General features: G+C 46.1%; 1 protein-coding gene across 3 annotated transcripts in view; it reads right to left on the minus strand.

Moving 5' to 3' along the window:
- Nucleotides 1–22,787, minus strand: part of ZBTB16 (zinc finger and BTB domain containing 16) — a 188,114-nt gene that overhangs the window by 81,566 nt on the left and 83,761 nt on the right. For all 3 annotated transcript variants that reach the window (XM_077112877.1, XM_077112876.1, XM_077112878.1), the window contains exon 3: nt 13,141–13,238. In XM_077112877.1, coding sequence (XP_076968992.1) covers nt 13,141–13,238 — 98 coding nt within the window. The remainder of the gene's footprint in view (nt 1–13,140; nt 13,239–22,787) is intronic.

A 22,787-nucleotide genomic window follows, 5' to 3' on the forward strand; every position in this document is an offset into this window, starting at 1 on the left:
GGGCCTTCATGCCACTCCCTGTCTCGGTTCTCTATTCTCTGAGACACTGGTTATTTTTCGAAGTGAAAAGCAGGCATTTGGACACTTGAACATCAGCGGGCCAGGGTCAGGTATATTAGTGAGGAGTACCAATAAAGCAAGGGTGTGGGGAGCCAAGAGAACTGGGTTTGAATCAAGCTCTGCCAATTGCTGACTATATGACCTTAAGCAAGCCATTTCAACTCTTGTGGTCATCACCAAAAAAATGGAAACAGCATGTTTACCACCTTCCAAAGTTAACATAAGCAAGTTAAGATGTGCAGAGCACCAAGCACTGTGTTCACCAAATATAAGTGTCTTTCTCGCCTTCCCTTATCCCAATTATCATTCCCAAGCCATTCATTCATTCATTCACTCAATAAATACTGCGCTAGGCTGTAGGATGCACAGAGTCAGATACCAAGAAGCGTCCTGCTCCTCTCCTTGTCTACTAGTCCAATCTGCTAACTCCCAGGGCTGGAAGGAAGCAGAGGAATCCTTGGAGTCCTATTCCTTACCAAGCACCCATCCACACACCCATCCGCTTGCCCATTTGTGTATTCAAAGAAAACTACCGAGTTACATCCACCATGCAGTTTACCATGCTACGCAGTACGGGGCACGGCAGGGGGCAAAAATAAATCATGTGGTCAAGAAGCTTAGAGTCTAATAGGCAAGAAAGGACAAGCAAATAAATAGCTCGGACACAAAGAAGATGGCAGGCGCCATAACAGCGAAGAGTGGCTATCAGATGGGGGCCGCTTCTTGTCCTGCCCAGACAGACGCATCCTATGGCTGAGTCTGCTGACTTTAAAAAGAGAAGAGAAAAAGGAACACTTGCCGGTCTGGCACTGTTCCCAGCACGGGAAACAGTCAGGATCTATTTAAAACGACCAGAGGCAGGTTAGAGCCTTTTCTGGCAATTCCCAAAACCCATGCTTCCTGGAGCCGAGCTGGTAACTGGACAGAACCAATACTGTCAAAATCCTACAGATGGGAAAAAAAAGAAAAAAAATCAGTTAGCGGCTGCCGAGATGATAAAAGAGTCTTGCCATTCAAAGGAGGGGATCACATTCAGAGGAAAGAGGGGCTGATGGGGAAGAGGAGGAGATGGGGGGGGGAAGGGAACCACTGACAAATATGGATCAGGGCTAGGAAAAAAAAGCGGCAAAGGAAATTTATGCATTGTAGTTGCTTTACTACCTAATTAATTCAGTAATTTCAAAAACAATTTTATTTATGTTCCATTTACCACATCAAAAGTGCAAAAAAAAAAGAAAAACATCCCACTGATGCTAAAATAATACCTCAAGGCATCTATTTTTAATCAGGTGAAAAAAAAAGAAGAGGGAGGGGGCAAAAAAAAAAAAAAAATCCCAGCCCTGGTTTCTATACAATCTCTCTCGGGCAGACCACCAACCCTCGGAGAGAAAGAGCGAGAACACAGCCAAGCCCTCTCTGAGAGCCTTCCTGGCTGCTGAAAACCGAGCTTGTCAAAAAAAACAAATCCATAATGGCCCGAGGCTCCTCTCCAATCTATTTTCTGCTCAGCTGGTTTTAAATGAAGTTATTATGAGTCATTAAAACACCCGCAAGCCAGTGGAAGTCAGCCAATTACAATTTTAAATTTAGCCTGTTCTCTGCCCCATTCTCTTGTTTTCTTCCTTTGCCCACAGAATACTGCTGCTGTTATTTTTTTCCCTCCCTTCCCTTACCCAAAGTGGAAGAGACAGTTATGAAAATGCATAGTATTGCATGGAAGACAGAATCATTCATGTGAAACTCACATTATTAAATTAAAAAATGCAAACTTTGGCCTTCTCCAAAGTCAAGCCAAGTCCTGCCTCAAACCTCTGGATTTTTTGGAACCTCCAGATGAGGCACTAGAGGTCATGGACCTCTTTTTTAAGTGAAAGGTTTTTTCAGTGGAGTCCTGTTGAAAACATTCATATACATCACCTAAAATAAATGTGCTAATGGCTGAATCTAAGAGGGGAAAACATACCGCCAACATTTGAGAATTAATAGCAAGCAATGAAGTTGAAATCCAAAGGTAAAGCAGGCTTTGCAATCAAGCATGAATGTCAGTGTAAGTCACTACATATGATGAGCTCATTTAGTTTTGAAATCTGCAATGTAATGGTCTGTGTGGGGCCACTACAGCAAAGAACAGTTTTGAGTATTTCATGTAAATGCTTCTTCTCAATCTTCTTTTTTTAGTACATGCATACATACACACATACATACACAAATAAAAACACAGGACACTCACATATGAAAACAAATGTGCATGCACACACACACACACACACACACACACACACGCACACACTTGTGGTCTCACTGGGGCACTGTTCTTCATTTTAGGGAGCACAATGCTACCCTCCAATGAGGAAATATCTTCCTACTCAAGGAAATCTGACTTCTGTCACCAAATGACTCGATTAAACAGAAAATTCTATATGCTCTGCAGAATAGACCCTCAGAGCCTTCTACGTACTTCCTATAACCTCTCAACCCCATCACCTTGGTGACTCCTCTCAAGGATACCCATCACACACCACAAGAGGACAAGTCCTCTGTTTCAGCCGGTCTCACACTACCACTGTCTCAATGAAGGATGGCAACCAAAGCCACAGGCCCAGGCAGAGACCTGGGAAGGCACTGGAGCACCTCAGACAGGTATAGATGTTATGCAGTTTCACTGAGTGTCAACGTGGAGGCCAGGATGTCACCCATGTACCTGGAGGCTCTGGATGAGAGGGGACTCCAGGTCTACTCCTTCCAACCAGTCTCACTGGAAAGAGTACAAAATAGCAAGAAGCTTCCAGACTCACAGTGAGCAGCAGTAGCTTACCAAAGGTGGCGAGGATTTGTCCTGACCCCTTCAGCATGCAAATCTGAGGCCTGCAAAGGTGGCTGTCCCACATTCTGAAGGACTCCAGAGCTGGGCAGAGATCAGCATTCTATCCTCGACTTCAAGATTCCCTCACTCAGTTGCTCAACAGTGGGCCTTCAACTGGCAGCTTCTCCCGGGAAGATTCTCACAAGTCTTCCTGCATCTAATAAAGATGAAGTTGCAGGGCCCTCATTTATACCAGCCTTTTCTCTGGGAGGGGCTCTGACACTTCATATTCATAATATTGTGATCTTTTTCTTCGAGAGGGCACCCCAAATTGTATAAGCTTCAGGCCCCACCAAGCCTAGACCTCTCCTATTGGTACCTCATGCACTATGCCAGGCCTTGGGTACGTGTGCTGGTTTGAAACTATTATATACCCCCAGAAAAATGCTCTTTTAATCCAATCTTGTGGATACAGACTTATTGTAGGTGGGATCTTTCGATGTGATTATTTCCATGGAGATGTGGCCCCACCCATTCAAGGTGGGTCTTAATCAGTATACTAGGGTCCTTAAAAGAGCTGACACAGAGATCTGAGACATGAAGCCAGTCTTCAGACATTTGGAGATGGTAAGCTAAGAGATAAAATCCAGAGCTTGCCTCAAAGAAGCTAAGTGAGGGCCCACAGATACTTAAAGAGAAAGCTACTGAAATCAGAAGTTGAAAGCAACAAAACTGAGGAGCAAAGGGCTAGCAGACATCACCATGTGCCATCTCATGTGACAGAGAAACCCTGGACGTGATCAACCTTTCTTAAGTGAAGGTACCCTCTTGTTGATGCCCTAATTTAGACATTATAATTGTAACTTATAACTTAATAAAATCTCCTTTAGAAAAGCCAATCCATTTCTGGTATATTGCATTCCAGCAGCATTAGCAAAACAAAACAGTATGTAAAAGTGGGGAAAGCTGTAGATGGTGGGTCTATTCTTCACTCAGGTGTACATTACAGACTGATACAAGCATAGTTCCAACAAGATGTGATGTCTAGAAGCAAGGTCCAATAAGGACCTTGCAAAATCTAACCCTGTCCATTCTCAGCTCAACTTATAAAAACATCTAGGGGCTCAGGAAAAGCAGGAGGCAAGCTTTTATTGAATTTTGGATTGGATTTGTCATTTTCCCCCCTTAGAGAGGAGCCTGTCATACAGAATATTACTTTAAGGGTGGAGGAAAGAAAGTAGAAATTATGTAATAACCTTCTTCTTTTCTCTTTCTCTCTCTCTGAATGATCTTTCTATCCCCCAATAGGGTGATTTGTCCCATATATTCCCCTATATATAGCCAGAGAGGCCCAGCTCTGGTCTTCATGAGACAAGAGACAAGAGTACATGAAGTTTCACATACTGGTAACACTCTCTGGGGACTCTTTCAAGAGTCCTCCCCAAGCCCTCTGGGCCAGAGTGATATTTTGCATCTCTCTTTCCAACCACCACCTCCCCCTGTCAAAACAAGCTTAGAAATTCTGAGGGAACAGAGAGAGAAGAAAGAGAGAGAGAGAGATCCACCAAGACAGAGGGAGACAAAGACAAATGAAGATATAAGAAGGAAGACAGGAAATACACACGATCATCAAGAAAAAGCTGTGGCTGACACAGAACCAAGGACAGGACAAAAAGATTATAGAAAAATGGAGGGAGAGGAGAAGAGGAAAGCTGAAAAATAAAACCTGCTACGAGCAGAGACCTCAAAAGAGAGAGCTGAGAATAACTGCCTGCAAATGGTGTGATCTAAGGGTGAGATAGAATCTGATCTCCTGGGCATAACCCTGGAATACTGAGTCCCAGCACAGCCTAGTTAGAGGGTGAGGGAATACGGGCTGAGGGGAGAAGAAAGCAGCTGAAGCCCCCAATTGAATCCCTGTGGCAGAGTGAATATCTAGGAAGCCAAAGGAAGGTGAAAGGTTCCGAGAAAAAGAAAACGGCATTGACTTTGGGTCTATCCCATCCATACATCCCTTCCCTACAACCCCATGATTAATTCATGAAAACACACAGGCCAGCAAAGGAGCTTGGAACTTAGGGAGGATGGAAAGGACAAGGTAGAGGAAAAGAGAGAATATAAGAATAACCAAGCAAACAGACAAGATGTCCCAGCATCCATCCATTTCATAATAGCAACGTCATCATCTAGCTCTACAAAATCATGTAGCGGTATGAAGGGGTTTTTCATTTGGGGATAGAAAAATCATTCAGAGAGAGAGAGAGAAAAGAAGAAGGTTATTACATAATTTCTACTTTCTTTCCTCCACCCTTAAAGTAATGTTCTATCTGACAGGCTCCTCTCTGAGGGGGGAAAAATGACAAATCCAATCCAAAATTCAACAGTCTGTGTTCTGTTCAGAGAGCACACAGTGTACTGTACAGCCCATAAAACTCCAAACAGCCTCCAGACACTGCTGCAATCGTCCTCCATCAAAACACTTTGTCTTGCATACAAAAATAAGATACAGCACTGAACGGAATACAAAATCAGCCCATTACAGTACAGGGAAACTGCTACTTAGCAACGAGGGGGCTCTAAAGCCTCCATGCTCTACAGGAAGCAAAATCTGTCGAGCCTGTTGGGCAAATGATAAACATTAGCAGTATTAAAAAACACAAAAGCCATGTAAATGGATAGACATAATGTGGAAACGAATTTATAGAATAAATTGGGATGGGGGACTTCAGCAGGGGCTGGGGGGTTGCGGAGACTGGGATCTAGGGCTGTGGATGCAATGAGCTTCCCAAACCCCTGCCAAGGCACCATATGGAGATATAGACGTGTGTATTTGGGGGAACGGGATATGCGAACCCCCCTCTTCACGCGGAGGTTGTAGGTGAAGGGGTGGGAGAGAAGTGGTGAAAACACTGTTTAATACAATGACCCGCAATGAACTTTCTGAACTTTCCCTGTTCGGCTGGCCTGATGTGAGATCTTCAGGGCTGGGGGACCCAGGCTCACACATCTCACAGCAGAGGTGGACAGATGTAGGAGATTAATCTGCCGTGGAACCAGCATCACACCCAGCCCCATCACAGGACCTGACAGACTCTGTAAACAAAATCCCTGGCCAAAAAAAAAGGAAAAAAAAATCAGATAACAAAACCCCAAACACCCCATCTGGGCTGGAAAATCAGTATATTTCATCAGGTAAAGGGGAAAAATACTTTGGCTGTGAACCAGCAGCAGGGTTTCGGATCTCAGCCAAAACAGGAGCTAAAAAGCAAAACCATATTCTTCTGGTCTCAGTTTAGACTCTTGAGGCAGAAAGCGTGAGGGCAGGGTGGGGAGGGAGGGGGGAAGGGGGAAATGGAACGGGGTGGGGGAGAGAAATGTATTTTTCATCAGCCAGTGTATAATTTATAAACAGCATTAAACAGTTTTTGTTTTCTTTTTCCTCTCTCCCGTGTATGGGCTTGGACAGCAGTCAAGCCTGCATTAATTTCTGCTTTGGGTACAGTGTGTTCTTGGAGGCGCATCTGCAAGCGATCATAAACTCTCTGGAATGCTGGCAGAACATCCAGACCTGCCGGCAGGCCAGTGACGACACCACTCTGGGAAAGAGTTCGGGAAGCAGGCCAAATTCAGAGGAGGGAGAAAGAGAGAGGAGAGAGAGAGAGAGAGAAGTGTTCAAGAGAGAGCTGGGGAAAGCGGCTTCTCTTCCCTCTTCTCTTTTTCTGCATCCCCATCACCCATGTGGGCCACTCGCATCTGATCTTGTTCAATCACGTCCACCTTTCAAAGTAATTTGAGAGATGTAAAGGACCCAAGGAAAGTCTCTTCTCCTCTGATTATATCCTAGTTTTACTCTGATGGCAGAAAGCTAACCAGGGGAAAGGAAAGCTGACATTCATTAGAAAGGAGTGAGTAGGCAGAGCGTGGATGAATGAGCCACAGGCTCATGTGTGCCTGGATCACCCCCCAGTCTCTTTGCTCTTAGCAGGCAACTGAAGAGAGAGGTGAAAAGAGAGAAGGTAGGTGTAAGAGAAGAGAAGGTCAGAAGAAGATCCTAGGTCCTCGGAAGGCACTTTGGGTACTAACAAGCCTCTCTAGTCATCAGTGTGGGGCCAGTTCCTCTTCTCTCCTTGCAGGCACATGAATTTTGCTTCCCCCACCTTCCATGTGGCTGAGAAGAGCTCTGAAACCCAAAGCAAAGTACTCCCTTAAAAAAAAAAAAAGAAAAGGAAGGGAAAAAGGACAAGTACAACCCACAGATGTTTGACATCTTGCAATTTTTTTCTATCTTCTAACCATGGTAGGGGAAAGCATGGAGAACCAGTCCAATTTCTGGTCCTAATGCCTCAACACTTTTCACTGCCAGAGGGACGACCCAGGCCCCAGCTGATATTCCAAGGCCATCCCATGTCACTGCTACACTCAGAAAATCTACTGGCCAAAGATGGCATTCTTTTCCCCACGGTTCTACCATGGGGAAGAGTTTGGTATCAGGGAGGCTTCTCAATAATCAAGGCTCATGTTGCCCAGACAAGGACACGGGAGGGGTGAGTGGAAGGGATCTGCCATTTGGCAGGATGCACTCCCGGAGAACGACCATGTGCCCCTAACCAGTGTGGGAGGTATTCTACATGCCAGCTGTGCCCCCATCTTGACTGCTAATCATTCATTACATTTCTCCAAGGGGTCTTAAAATGCCTATATTCCAGCCTAGTCTATGTAAAAAAGCCCTTTCTGGTCCAGAAAGAACAACCTGTCTCTCCCTTACTCAAATTGTCAGTGGCTCTCCAGTGCTCTGGGTTAAATACAAACCACTTTGTGATTCAAGGTCCTCCACAATCTTGCCCTATCCCTCCTTTCTAAACCTTGCTGTCTCCACACCCCTAATACTCTCCACCCACCCAGAGTCTACCTGCCCCAGCTACGCTGGACACCTCCACAGCTGGCTCCACCTCCAAGATGGAAAGGCTTGGGCTTTCCATCACCAATTCTTTGCAAAATGATACTCTGATCACTGACTGCATTTCTTCATCTCTGAAGCAAGACACCTCCTCCCCAACAAACTAGAAGGAATACCTCTTCCTCTGAATTTTTCCTAGAACCCATTCTTGGCACTTTTTTGTGGCACTTTCCACACACAGCTTTCTTTTATTATTATAATATAGTCAAACTTATCCCCACTTCTAGACTTTATATATACTCTTTGAGGGCAGGGGAACTAGGGCATTTTTCTTTGATAATACAGAGCCTGACGCACCAGTGCTTAGTTAATGTACAGATGGCAAAAATGAATGGCACTCCCAGAATAGGTGGCTGGCCACATAAATAGTATGCAGCTGAGTCAAAAATGGGGGGCAAGCTGCTCTGGGTGTGCTAACTTATGAGCCACTATTACACTAAGCCAAGCTGTAGGAAATACTACTTCATGGAGATTGTTGTACTAGCAAATCTCAGAACCAACTGGAGACACCACCTAAGAGCATGGTCCCTGCATGGAATCTAGGAAGCATCTCTTAGGTTAGCACAAGGAGCAGCAAAGGGACAGCACGCTGGCTGACACTTCAGGGCCAGATGGCCCCAAGGGATAAGGAAGCAAGGGGTGGAAGGAAAGGCTTCAGAGCCATTCTGGAGACAGAAGTTCTTCTCCTCCAGCTCATAGCCCTTCCTACACCCAAGGATCACTCACCAGCAGGGACAGCTTTGCAAAGTATGTGGGCTTGTCTCCCTGCCCCAAGCCTCCTTCCCATATTCAAACCCTCCTGACCCTAAAAACCACCTCTGAAAATGTAGGGCATGGCCAGGTCAACCTCATTACCTAATGAGTTAGCTATTATTTATTCATTTATACTTATTGTTATCATCCAGTATAACGCTGGATTACTTAACACATTCAAATAGAAATAAAACTCCAATTAAACCAAGCATTCACCACTACAATTTGGGGTCTTAGAAAAAAAATTTTGAAAAAGAAAGAGAGAGAAAAAGAAAGCACTGTCTCTAAGAAGGGCCTCCTACAGGGCAAACTTCTAATTAAACAAATTGTCAATTTCAACACAATGAAAACTGATTTAGGAGTGCAAATTTAGTATTCTAGTCACTGAAAATAAGACCTCACATTGTCGATCTCATACAGACGGATTCCATCTAATCGACAAATGAACAGGGGAGGAAGACACAAATGAGAGAGGGGAGGAAAGGCTGAGAAGGAAAACAAGCAGGAACGTTTTATTCCTTTCACAAATAACATCTCTGTGGAATTCAATGTGGTCTGTTCTCAAGCATCGGAGAAACTCCTTTCTTGCCTCCTCCTTCACCCCACCCCTACCAGATGAGAAAAAAAATTAATCATGTATGATGACAAAGTTGGCTCAGCACTCACTGTACATACTGTACCCACAAGCCTGGCGCCCGGCCAGGGCTGGCCCAGAGCCAGGGCTACAATAACAAACACAGGCAATGCTAGCCAAAAGGGGGGTGGGGAGCGAGCGCGCCGAGCTAGCGAGGAAGCCAGTGTTGTGCAGCGCCGCTGAGCAGAGGAAAACAGTAGGAATGTGCCCGTGCAAGGGCAGTAACTGCATTTAGGGGAGTCCAGGTGACTCATTATCGTTACCCAGTTCCCCGATCACTTTTTCATGGTCTTTAAAAAAAAAAATGGCTCCGGGGTTCTTGGAGCAACTATTGTTCTTCTAGGCTCTGCATTGCCGCTATGAACCTTGGTTAACTTCTGCAAAGTGGGTCTGCGCTACAGACCCTTGGGTCCATTCCTGCGGTCAGCTCCCTGCAAGAAGACTTTATGCCATCAAAACAGACAAGCAAGAAAATCTCAGAGGTCTCCTCTAAAACATCACATAGTTCTGTTATCATGCAACAGGGGAAGAATCTAAATAAAATGGGACTTCTGCTTCAGATATCAGCACCACCAGCCCAGCCCTCCAATCCCAACTCCCAGGCAAGGCCAGGTGTCTCTGGATGCCACCAGAGCCTTCACTGAATAACAGGGGGTCAAACAACTCAGGAAGTGTTCTCACCTCACTAAGCCCTTTCTACTATTTTATTTTCATGACAGCACAGCCCAGGGGTGAGACAGATGCAGGAAGATTCAAAAAAAAAATAGAAAAGTGAAATATCAGACACTTAGGCTCTGAGCTATCTGCAAGGGTGAATTAAAACACTATTATGACTCATCATACCTCCCCCATCACCAACTCCTTCTTTACAAGGGCACTAGCAAGTGAATTTTAGAGGGACAAATCATTCGGCACAATCAGCCTTCGATATCCAGTAAGTCAGGCATTGAAAAGAAAAAGTGAAAAAAGTGTACCCAACACTCAAAGTCACTGGGACATCTATATGAGACTATGGGGCATTCAAGTGGCATTGCAGTCAGGACCGGAGTATACTTTCCCAGGGAACAACCGGTGGCGTGGCAGGATGCAAAGTCACTATCTTGTCTCATCTGGGGACTCCAGGTCCACTGGAAAGCACGTAAACAGCCCCTCTCCTCTCTAAAAGCCCCAGCAACACTTTTGAAGCACCTCATGGAGACAACACCTAACTCACAGTTGGTCATGCTGCCTGGAAGAGGGGTGCAAAATGGGCCAGTGGGCTCCTGGTCATCCTCAGCGAACCCCTCAGACATGGTCTAAACAGTTCCTATTAGAGGAAACACCAGACATGATGTGTGCAGGCCTCCCAGATGGCTCTCAATCATTCAACAAATATTTGTTGACTCCAGTAATGTGCTAGGCAATATGCCCAACATAATGGGGAGAGACACTGTCCCCCAGTAGTTTACAGCCTACCAGGAGAGCTGAGGGAAAAGGAAACTGTATTGCCTGACAACCTGGTATGTGTCAGACATAGTGCTAAGCATCTGAGCATCACAACTTCTCTGAGGTAGGTATAAATATTTGCATTTTACAGATGAGGAAACTGAGGTTCAATGAAGTTACATTTCTTGCCCCAGGTCAACGCTGTCAGGAGGTGGATGCCCAAACTCCTTCCACATTATCATCCTGCCTCTCAAAGTAGGGAAGATAAGGCAAGCCCATAAATAGCCATAACACTAAAAGAAAAGACTGTGCCCAAAAATAACTTCAGAGAAAGAAATATGGACACACAAAAGAAGGCGCCATTACTCCAGACTAGAGGTGGGGAACAACTGAAGAGGCCATTGTGGACGAGAACCTGGAAGATCTGGATATAGGAAGACTGGAAGGGCTGCTCCAGGCAGAGGGAATGCCAAGAGCAAGGCCACAGAGCCCAGAAAGCAAACCAACAAGACCTGTCTGGCTAGAGCACTGGGCGCTGGGAAGGAGTGATAACAGATGATGCATACGGGGGCTGAGCTATAGAAAGAGCAAGGAAGCTTTAAAACAGGCTGAAGTTGGGTGCACCACGGTGGCTCAGCATGCTGAGTTCCTGCCTGCCGTGCCAGAGACCTGGGTTCGATTCCTGGCACCTACCCATGCAAAAAAAAAAAAAAACCCAAACAAAAAAACCAGGCTGAAGTGTGTATTACCCCATCTTGGTGCCCAACGCTCCACAGTTAGAGACCACAGAGGGTTTTGAAGAGGGGAGCAAAAGAAACAAAAGACCTGGGCTCTGCTCTTGGGGAGTAGCCAGCCTCGTTGGCAGACAGCTCATGAATCCATCATTAAACCCTCAGCAAAGTGCAAAGCTGAAGAAGAGAAGATACAAGGTGCAAGTTATTAAAACAGGACAAAATGAATCCCTGAGTCCCCAGCAGGTTCCAAACATACGAATGACCCGACTCGAGGCTCTGAGCCAGGTTGAGACAGGTGGGCAGGACAGGGATGGCTCAGGGGAGCACGGGGTGAGTGGGAAGGAGGAATGGAACATGGAGACATGGGGCAGAGCAGTCATGCAGAGCTAGGCAGCCACCTGCTGTGGCCAAATCCCTGGATCTGGAGGCAGGAAGAGTGGGAAGCAAGACAGAAGGCCACGAAGAGCTGGGAGAGAGACCACAACCAACACAAGGCAGACCCACCCAGGCTCGGCCGCAAGGCCGTGGCAAACTGAAGCCTAAAAAGCTACTGAACAGCACGCAGTAGGCTGCAGCGTGAACAGACTGGAAACAGACAGCCGGATGGGAAGCTTCTGGAATAAGGTGTTGGGAACATGCCCCGGGGTGACAGCTACAGAGTGGGGGAAAGGGAGGAAGGTGGAAGCAGAAGCCATCGACATTTATTAAACACAACCTGCAAGCCAGGGACTGGGCTGGGGCTGCCCTTCACATCTATTCTCTCAGCACACTGCCGACGCCCCCCTTCCCCACCCAAATTACAGAGTTAGGAATCCCTGTACTTTACAGATGCAGTAACTGGGGTTTAGATAAGCCTGTCCAAATTCACACAGTTAGCACAAATATCACAAACAGGACTGGAACCTTTTTCTGTCTAAATCCAAAGCCCAGGCTCTCTTCATAGATGCTAAACTGTCTGCAAGGGTCAGATGTTTGAGGCAATAAGGGGGAAAGAGCCAGCAGTTGTGTATAACGGGAAAACAATACCAAGTAAGGAAACAACCCTCTCATTTTCCCCCAAAAGTGAGTCTGAGGTTAAAAGGCAAGGTTAACTGGAGGAAAGAAAGCAGCATGGCCCTTGCAGGGAGGTGTCGAGGCTTCAGACAATCCTCAGTTGTTCCCCACCACCATCCCCACACCAAAGGCCCCCGAGCGTGCTGGATGTCAGGTGCTTCTCCCTTTCCAAGCCTCGTGAGGCAGAGCAGCCTTGCCCACCTCCTGCAGCCAAAACACGAGCAAAAATACCGGCAGCCACACAGCCAACCCCACTAGAATTGGATAAAATTAACTTGCAAAAGACAGCACGCTATAACTAGCTTCGTGTTCCAACCTTTCTATATCTATTTAATTAAAGGCTCCTGTATAATGTGAACCCAATAGTCAGATTCATTAGACAGCGAGAACCTAATTCCACAACTGTTTTGCTAATGAAAACTGCAGTCTCCGCTGGAAGGTAGATCACACAGGGCACTGGGTGCCAACGACACCCCAGGAAACCCAGGAGAGCACAAGAATGGGCACATCCAGACATCCATGCAGTCAGCACAGCTCCTTTGCTCCATGAGCCTGGGGAGAGCATCCGTGTTGGTCAGCTGCTCCATGGGACAAGGTGGACCGAGCCCCCAGCTGGCACCAGGGACATCCGTGGCACACTGGGGTCTGAATGGGGGGGTAGCAGGGGAGCAGGAGGAGGTTGCCTGTGTCTGGGTGGGCTGGTCAGGGCATCCTTGCCTACCTGAATGAGCCAGTAAGTGCATTCTCAGTCGCAAACTATCCAGGAACCGCTTCCCGCAGAGCTCACACCCGTACGTCTTCATCCCACTGTGCAGCTTCCTGTAGGGGAAAGGAAAAGATAGGTTGCTGCTGTGCTCCTCTGGGTGGCCAGAAGGCAGTCCCACCCTCAACCTGCAGGTTACACGGCCATCCTTAGGCAGGTGAACAGGAGGAAGGGAGACGGAGGGCATGGGTGCTGGAGACAGGCATGGCACCTCTGGAGACATATCCCTGGATCTTCAGACAGCCTAAGCGGCCCCCTTTTGCACCAGGGACTTTTGCCAAAGAAGCATCCCTTCCTGGCCCCATACAAGAACCAAGAACGGGCATGTCCTACTGGTTTTACCCACTGGTACGTATGAGACCAAGACAAAAAATAAAATCAGGTCCTATTTCAGAGAGAGGAAGGAAGAAACACTCAGGAAAGTCAGACAGATGCAATGTTCGCTGCCCAACTAACAGGCCACGAGGCCTGGGCGACCTGGGTCACGGCCCAGCCCTGCCCGTGATGCAGGTGTGCACTGGCCTGGCTCCCCCACTAGACTGTCAAGACTCAGGAAGATTGAGCCTGCACTCTTCTCATACCCTCAGCTCCCTTGGAAGCGATGAATTAAGGGCCCTGGGCATCTAGGTGTTCCTAGAACTTCAGAGACTCCCCAACATGCATACCCTTCCCCACAGGCCCAGCTTTAGCAGCGTCTTCTTCCCCTTCTTTCCAGAGGTGGAGCCCTAACAGGGAGAAGGGTTTAAAGAAACAGCACGGCATCATTCTACAAATGCAAGATGGTAATCCTCGTTACTGACTCTCCAAAATACGTTCACACCCATGACCTCATTTTACCATCACTGCAATTCTGAGAAGCAGGCCCGGCACGGAGCATCACCCTGGAAAGACAGAGCCTCCGGAACAACCACAAACAGGGCTGAGCTTGCAACAACGCTCAGCTCCTGACTCCCAAACCAGGCCTTTCCCACCAGAATGCTTCTTCTACATCAGAGCCAGCCATGGAACCAGTAAAAAGCAGGGAACCAGACAGGCCGGCTGGGAGCCGAGTGCTGGGAAGCGGGTCTGTGCACGGCACCACCGAGGCGCGGAGCTGCGGTGGAGTGTGAGCCATCTGGCCCGGAACGCTGACTTCCCTCCCACCCACACTCCTGTTCCCAGACCCGTATGTGCCACTGCCGGAGCCAGTCTCCACCTCCACCTCCTCTCCTGCGTCGTCCCTAGGAAGCGGGCAGTCAGGGGCCGCCAGAGGCAGGACCTGAGGGCAATGGGGCAGGAAGGAGAGAATATCAGGCCCTCATAGAGCAAACAGCTCCTCGAACTCAGAATGTTGACCTGTTAAGGTCACAGTCAAAGGCTGGGATGCTGGTGCTGGATGTCATAAAATTACAGGGAAGGGCCGGGAGCTCAGCAGTCCACACTCAAGCCGGCAGGGCCCCGATCGTGAAAACTAAACCGAGCCGCCCACTGCCACCACTTTCCAAATCCCATAATTAGAACCCAGCATGTGGTGTCCCCAGGTGAGCCTCCTTAGGACACGGGTCTATGGGCCACCGTGGCAGGAACTGTACATAGTTCTCTTCGCAGAACTCTTTCTCAATCACATTGTTTGGTTCGCTCACTTTCTCTCTATCCCTGTGCCAAAGACAAATGATTTCTCAATCTCACATACATACTTGCACACACACAGGCACCCTCACCAGGGCACTGTGAGCTTACTCTTGGCTCTGGCTGGTCCATCCAAATTGAGAAATATTAGCAGTACAGAACATTTTAATTGAACATTTCCAACACGAAATGTATTTCACAATGTTGGGCACTGGGACATGTACTAACAGCTTTTCTGCCCACTTTTTGTATTGTTGTAAAACATACATAACTTAAAATTTACCATCTTAACCATTTTTAAATGTATGATTCAGTGGCATTTAATACATTCACGATGATATGTAATCATCACCTCTGTTTCAAGAAGTTTTTCAACATCCCAAACAGAAACTCTGTACCCACTAAGCAATAATTCTCCAGTCTTCCTTCACCCTAGCCCCTGGTAACCTCTAATCTACTTTCTGTCTTTATGAATTTGGTTATTCTTGATATTTCATAGACGTGGAATGATATAATATTTGTCCTTTTATGTCTCACTTATTTCATTTAGCTTCATGTTTTCAGGGTCCATCCATGTGGTGGCCTGGATCAGGACTTTGTTTCTTTTTATGACTGCGTAATATTCCATTGTGTGGAGTTACATTTCCTTTCTCCATTCATCCACTGATGGACACTTGGGTTACTTCCACTTTTAAGCTATTGTGAACAATGATGCGATGATTGTGTGTGTACATGGATTTGTCAGAGTCCCTTCGTCAGCAGGACCTGGTTGTCGAGCCATCCCATGTGGGCATTAGTTTTCAACTAATAGCTTTTCGGGCAAAGTATGCTTTAAATATGTTCCCAGACCTGTGAATGTACATATATGCACACACATGTGTGGTACTGAGTATTCATGTCCCTTGCCCAGGCATGACACACTCGCTTTTGTAAGAGACGTTTCATGGAGCAGCAAAGGCAAGTGGTTCCGAAGATAAACCACTCCCCCACATCCATGGTCCGGACTGGTGGATGGGGATATACGGATTTCAGTTCTATTTATTTTCATCCTTTCCTTCATTAGTGATCTGTCAGGGTCCAGAGGTGCCCACCCTAGGGGTGGTTGTCAGGAGGACAAGGAAGACAAACATACATTTGAATTTGTTTTCCAAAAAGTCTCTGGCATGACCACTCTTCAGATTTTAGGAGCTGCACCAGGCTAAACTTATTCCTTGGGCTCCCATCTCTTCTTCTTGGGAGTTCCAGATCAAATCCTCTCTCTCTCCTGACCAATACTTTCTGGGTAACACAACCGCTTTTACTCTAGATGCAAGTAGAGTTGCCTGGCAATTGGTCGATGTGGCTTTTCTTGGTCGACTGGACTGGCTTGGCGCGAGAGGTGATGAGATCTTGCTTGTTCTTCAACCGCAATCATAGCAGAACAGAGAGAAGAACATCTGCCAGTCCACCCGAAGACCTGACACCTCACCCTGACTCTGCCATTTGACCTTGGACAAATCATACTATTATAACCACTCCGCATTTTCTCCCCTGTAAAGTGATTGGATGATATCCAAGGTTCTTGGGCTCTCATGGAGCCATAATTTTATTATTTATAAGTCTTATCCGTATCCATTTATTTAGCCTCCAAGGAGTTTCTCTAAGGGGAACTATTCTCTCTGAGCCATATTCCACTTCTGCATTGCCCTGTGAATGAGTACATAGTCAGGCTAAGTTAGCCTAAGCAAAAAAAATCTAGAAACAATCTCAGAAATTAATTTTAAAACTTTCTAATCCAGATAATCTGAGTTTCCTCCTTTACTCACTTACTGTCTTTCAATGAAAGAAACTTCCAGAACTCATCACCAGTCCTTCCTCAGAAACACGTTGTTGCCATGCATTTCCTAGTCTTCAGGAACATGGGTGCCCTATTCTGTCCAATCCTTGGAATAAGGACACTGCCCTGCAACTGACCCACTAACTCAGTGCTCCCAACAGATCACCAGAGGCAAGTGTGACGTCTATGTGACTCCACATGTAGTAAAAGGACAAAGGTTGGGCCCCACTGGCAGGGCCTGGGCATGCACACAAGGTTCAGAAGGAAAAGGGGAACAAGTTCACTGACCTGGAGTCCGGCAGAGCTCAGCACCAGTTTACCTCTTTCTTTAATTACTGTTCGGACACCAGTGGAAGAATGTGGAGCACGGGGGCGTCTTCTAACTTGCAACTTGCTTAGGGCTTTTACTTTCTGACCCTGTGATGACCTATTTGACCAACTCAGTGATTCTGAGGAGTACTCAGAAAAGACAAGGAGGAGGCAGGAGATTCTGTAAGTCAGTTCTAAACCAAGGTCTAAACGACCCTCCTCTCTCAAAGCCCTGCTGCCCACAAGAGAACCGACACTCTTCAAGATCCTCTCTTTACCGTAAGGGCGCAGTGGCCATGGAAATCTCCTGCTCCTTCGTCAGCAGGACCTGGTTGTCGAGCCATCCCACGTGGGCACAGCAGGAGACAGGCCGCTTCACGGCCCTCTGCCAAGGCCCTCAGTCTGAAAGTAACCACTGACTCCTAAGTCCCATGCTGAGAGAAACACACATTGGCCTTGTCCACCTTTCCAAGGAGAAACAAAATTGAGAGAAGAGAGCTCACCTGCTTCGGCAATGACCTTACTCCTCTTCCTTAGACCCTTATGTTCAAAAACATACACATACCATCAGTGTCCACTTACTGTTCAAATGATCAAAGAAGGATCAAATAATCAAAGGCATTCTGTGTTCTAATTTTGAGAGAAAGGGATGAATGAAAAGTTATTAGGCTATCAGGAACTGTTACTCCCACAAGCAATGTCCAGGGAGATTGTAGGGTGGTACCACATTCAGCCCAATCTCCCCTATTTTTTGCACATGCCTTATTGTAGGAAGGAAGATTCTGTACAGAGTCTGCTCCACGAGAGGCCTCTTCCCTAAGACAGAGTGAGTCGTTCCGAGAGCATCTGGGATACTCAGGGAATGTTCTCTCCCTTCTAAGGGTGACTTACATCTTCCCAAGGAAAATCTCTTACTACCACCAACAGTGACATATTCCAGGTATCGTTCTCCTTATGTATTTTCTTAGAATTCAAGGACAAAGCCAGTTATAAGTTCCTTCAGACTATAAACTCCTTGAGAAAAGGAATCATGTCTCTATTTTAGCCTCCGAAACCCTCAGCAGAGATTTACATGGCCAGAGGAGACACATGAGGAACTACTGCAGTGAAGCAATCACCAACCACCCCAAGGCGAAGGGAGAACAGACCACTAAAACCCAGCTCTGGAACTGTGTGGAATTAGGAGAGAGGCCTGGTACCCTGTGTAAGTGTGTGGGGAGGGGTGGGGGGTGGGGGTGGAAATAGTTCTAATCTTGGCTGGGGAATAGGTCACTTCCATTTTCTCAAAGCATAAGGGAAATCATCCTTTTACCCATTTTTTTTTTTATTGTTGTTGAGATTAGACAGTCATTTGACAAGTTGTGAATGCTTAGCTGGTATTACCACAAATTATCCTTCTAGCAATAGAGTTCGTTGCTCCCTGACTAGTCAATATTAATAAACATTACCGAATGTTTTTACAACACAATTTATTTTTTAATACAGCTCTTTATGTATGCCATAAAGTAAATATACCAATAAAAGCTAAGGATTTCAAACAACAGATTAAAAAACCACAAAAGGGAAGGAGGTTGCTCACAGAGCACTAGTTAACGCCTTATGTGCTGCAGGTTTTGGGGTAGGGGGTACAGCATCAGCCTCTCGCTGGGGGTTCAGAGAAACCCCCAACATGAAAGATGGTGTCCCTTAGGTTGCTTTGGAACCTTTTCAAGGGAGGGGGAGCGAATACCAAAGAAGGAGGGGTAAGTCTAGATAAGAAGATTGATACAGTAACTAAAATGCTGGGCTGGGGGCAAGAGATTCTGGTTTTCTCTCCCACACTACAGCTACCAGTAACCACCATCTGACCTTGGCCAAACCACTCACCCTCTCTAGATTTCACTTCACACCTCTGCAACAATGCAGGGGTTGAACTAGATCATTTCCTAGATTCTCACCAGTCGGGGTTTACAAAACTGAGAGGCTATGGGGCTGACACGAGGGTGTGCCAGCGGGACTGTAGCCTCCTTCAATGGATGGACCTACCCCAGAGCCATCTCCTCATCCACGATCACTGAGCCTGGAACATAGCAGAGGCTCAGTGCATTTCTGTTGATGGAATGAATAAACAAGCATGAGAGGGAGTTAGAAGAGAAAACCGTTGACAGGAAAAAAACACCTCCTCACATGCACACACACCCATCAGTACAAGACTAGTTGTTCCGACTGTCAAAAAGAGAAGCCGCATGAGGTTCTTAGAGAGACTCTTGGCCTGGGATCTAGGCCAACCTGGGACGGACTCAGGAGTAGAAGGAGAGCTGCTCTGCGTCTTGAAAACACAAGGAAGGACAACGGCATTCCCTGCGGCCATAGCCACAAACAAGTACAGTACTTTCAGATAAGGCTGCCCGAGAGTGTTAAAATACATGTCAGAGACGGCAAAGGGGCAAGCCAATCTCCCTGAAGCAACTGCTTGAAGAAGGAGCTTCACTGCTGCCGTGCAGGAGGCCTGGGCTTCCGGCTGTTACGTAACCGGGTCTTTGTTTTAAAATACTCAGTCCTCCTAAGTCATTTATTTGAAATATCTCTATCAACAAATTTCACCAAGAACAAAAGTTTTTCATTTGTGTGCTGGGCTATAGGACGATCTTATCACACACAATCTCATACAGTCTCTTTCAGCAAGGTCTTAGCGGGCTTATCTGCGAAGTTCCTGGTAGCCAAATATGATTGAAATGTTCTATTTATGCTCACTGGATTAAGGAGATGTTGCAAAACTGCACAAAAACCTGGCAGATGTAAGCAAGGTATTACAGGCTGGGCAGTTAAGATCTGAGGGGACAGAATCAATACACACTTTTGTAGCTTTCTTTTCTTTCTTTTTCTTCCTTTCCTTTAAAGAAACTAGAAAATTCGTGCTTTTAGAAAAGGGTAGAGGAAAAAAAATAGTATAATGCCTTAAGATTTATAGCTTCTCAGAGCTTTTCCCGAATCCAAATCAGGGAAGTATGATGTGCGTTTGATGATGTCAGCCCACGGGGAGGAAAAACAAATCCGAAATATTCTCTCTAGATCCTAAAAGGCCCTATAAGGGAATTAAACTATGATTACGGATGAACAAGGTTTTTGTTTTTCTCTCTCTCACGCCTGTACAAGGCTTTTAACCAGCACAAACAGCCAGTTTGGGAGAAAGCCGTTTTCAAAAAGCTTCAGACTCTCCCTTCATCTCTCTGTTTTGCCTGAATGTGGAGGGAACATCTCAGTCTCATTATCTAAGCTCGTTTTTGCATATTCTCACTTTAGCCAGGAAACCAAAATGCTAACTTCAAATCTCATGAACCAGTCATGGATCCTCAAAGACTACGGAGAGTAAGTGAGGTTTATTAAAGGTTTAAGGAGAAACTTCCTTTGGAATTAAACTGTTCTGAAAACCTTCTTAATGTATATTGCCTCATTCTTCCTGCTTTAGTACAATGAGAACAGAATTACTTTTCTATGAGGATTCTGAGCTTTAGAGCCATCATTCTAAACATCAATTATAAACACAAGATAGGAGATCGGGTAGATTAACCTGTACGGACATCAGATCACACCATGAAAGTTAGTGTCATCTTAAGGAAGAAAAAAAGGCAAAGCCAAACAGATATTAGTTTCTTTGCTGGTTCTTTTCCTTTCTTCTAGAAAAATGGGTGGGGGGGAGGGGGAATCTAGTCCATTAAAATTTTATAATATAATTCTAATGCATTTCTATATCACCTCTGACTTTGAAAGGGCCTTCCTGAGGCTTGTCCTACCTGCCCTGCAGTTGGGGCCGAGGGTGCAGTCCCATTTTGTGCGTGAGGAAGCTGAGGCTAAGTGACATTTCCCTATGGTACAGAGCAGGCAGAAGGCTCCAGGCTTCTCACCTCAGGCCCCACCCTCTACATTTACCCATTCAAGGATCACTCAGCCCACATCATCCTCCCAAAGCCTCGGGGCCAGTATTTGCCCTGAAAGAGGCAGGAAAACCAAGAGCAAGAAAGGAGGCACTGAGTGTAAGCCTGGGATTTACCAGACCCTAATGAAAGAGAAGCAAGAACAGAACGTCCCCTAAGAAATAACTGAGCTGAGTCATGGCACCTGGAGTGCAGAGGGACTTAACCTCCTAACAGGAAGGGCCTCGAGAGGGTGTGTGGCCTCAGCCTTACCTGCAACTTACCCCAGGGCCTGCAACCACCTACTGTGTGCCAGGCCCTGGGAAAGTAAGGCTGCATGTGAATCACTGCCCACTTAGGTAGGTTCCACATGCCCACTACTGTCTATTATTATGGCACTTTCTCAGTTTCCTTTCTAGTACATAATACAATTTGCTATTATATACTGTTTTTTTTTTTTAACTAGTATTCTTTATCTTTGCTAGACTGTAAACTACTTGAAGGCAGAAACCATCCACTTCATCCTCAGAGCACACACAGTACTTGGTACAAAGCAGGAATTCAAAGTATTTTTCACTAGAATTTTCCATAGCAGGCTGATTAAGATATAATCCACATACCATAAAATTCACCCTTTCAAAGCGTACGGTTCAGTGGTTTTAGTATACTCAAAGTGGTGAAACCATCTCACCACCATCTAATTCCAGAATATTTTCATCACCCTAAAAATAAATCCCATACCCATTAGCAGTCGCTCTCTATTTCCTCCAACCCCCAGCCGCTGGCAACCACTAATCTGCTTTCTGCCTCTATGGATTTGTTCTGGACATTTCACATATGTGGAACCATATAATATGTGGCCTTTTGAGATTGGCTTCTTTCAATCAGCACAGTGCTTTCAAAGCCCACCCATGGCGTAGCATATATTAGAGGTTCATTCCTTTTTTTTTTTTTTTTTGCATAGGCAGGCACTGGGAATCGAACTCGGGTCTCCAGCATGGCAGGCAAGAACTCTGCCTGCTGTGCCACCTTGGCCCACCCACTCCTTTCATTTTTAAGGCCAAATAATATTCCATTGTATGGATCTATCATACCTTATTTCTCCACTCACTGGGTGATGGACATTTGGGGTGTCTCCACATTGTTGGCTATTCTGAATAATACTGCTGTAAACACTGATGTATAAATTTTTGCGTGAACATATGTTTTCATTTCTCTTGACTCTATATACCTAGGAATGGAACTGCTGGTCATATGTTGAACATTTTGAGAACTGCCAGACTATTTTCCAAAGCAGCTGCACTATTTTACATTCCCACTAGCAGTGTAAGAGGGTTCCGATTTCTCAGTGCATGTTTGGACTAAATGAATAAACGAATGGAGATTTCTTCTGCTGTAAAAGCTCCCAGAGGAGGGGATGACTTTCTGAGGTTCCTCTGGTAAACCAGCATATTCATCCACAGACATGGGGTGCTGAGTGCATGTGGACAGAAACCCCAAAGAATGCTACTTAGTTCATTTCAGAGAACAAGTCAAACGGAAAATGAAGAAAAGGAAAGAAAAACCCCAGACAAGTCAGAGGGGGTACTACCTTCACATGTGATTTCGACCCCTATCCTCCATCCCACCCTCAGCCTCAATAACTTAGTAATGTTAACTCCTTAAACAGATTTAGGTGGAAAAGTATGAGAGGGACCCCCAGCTCGACTGCAGCAGACTTTGATCTGGAAGGTAATGAGGAGAGCTCTATTTGGCAGCACTGCTGTCTATGTCGGGAAGTTTGAAAATATACTTAATACTCAAACCATAAACAAACAAACAAGCAGAAATTCTCCAGGAGAACCCTAGGAGAGGGGCCCACAGAGCTGGAACCTACTGTGAACCTGGTAGCACCACGAGCAAGGAGGGTCTGAGCTTGTTAGCTTGGGCTGGGCTTCCCGGAGCACTCTGCGAAGAGAAGCTCTGTGAAGAGTTCCCCA

Source organism: Tamandua tetradactyla, chromosome 8, assembly GCF_023851605.1.
Source record: "Tamandua tetradactyla isolate mTamTet1 chromosome 8, mTamTet1.pri, whole genome shotgun sequence".
In the NCBI taxonomy this organism is placed as follows: Eukaryota; Metazoa; Chordata; class Mammalia; order Pilosa; family Myrmecophagidae; genus Tamandua; species Tamandua tetradactyla.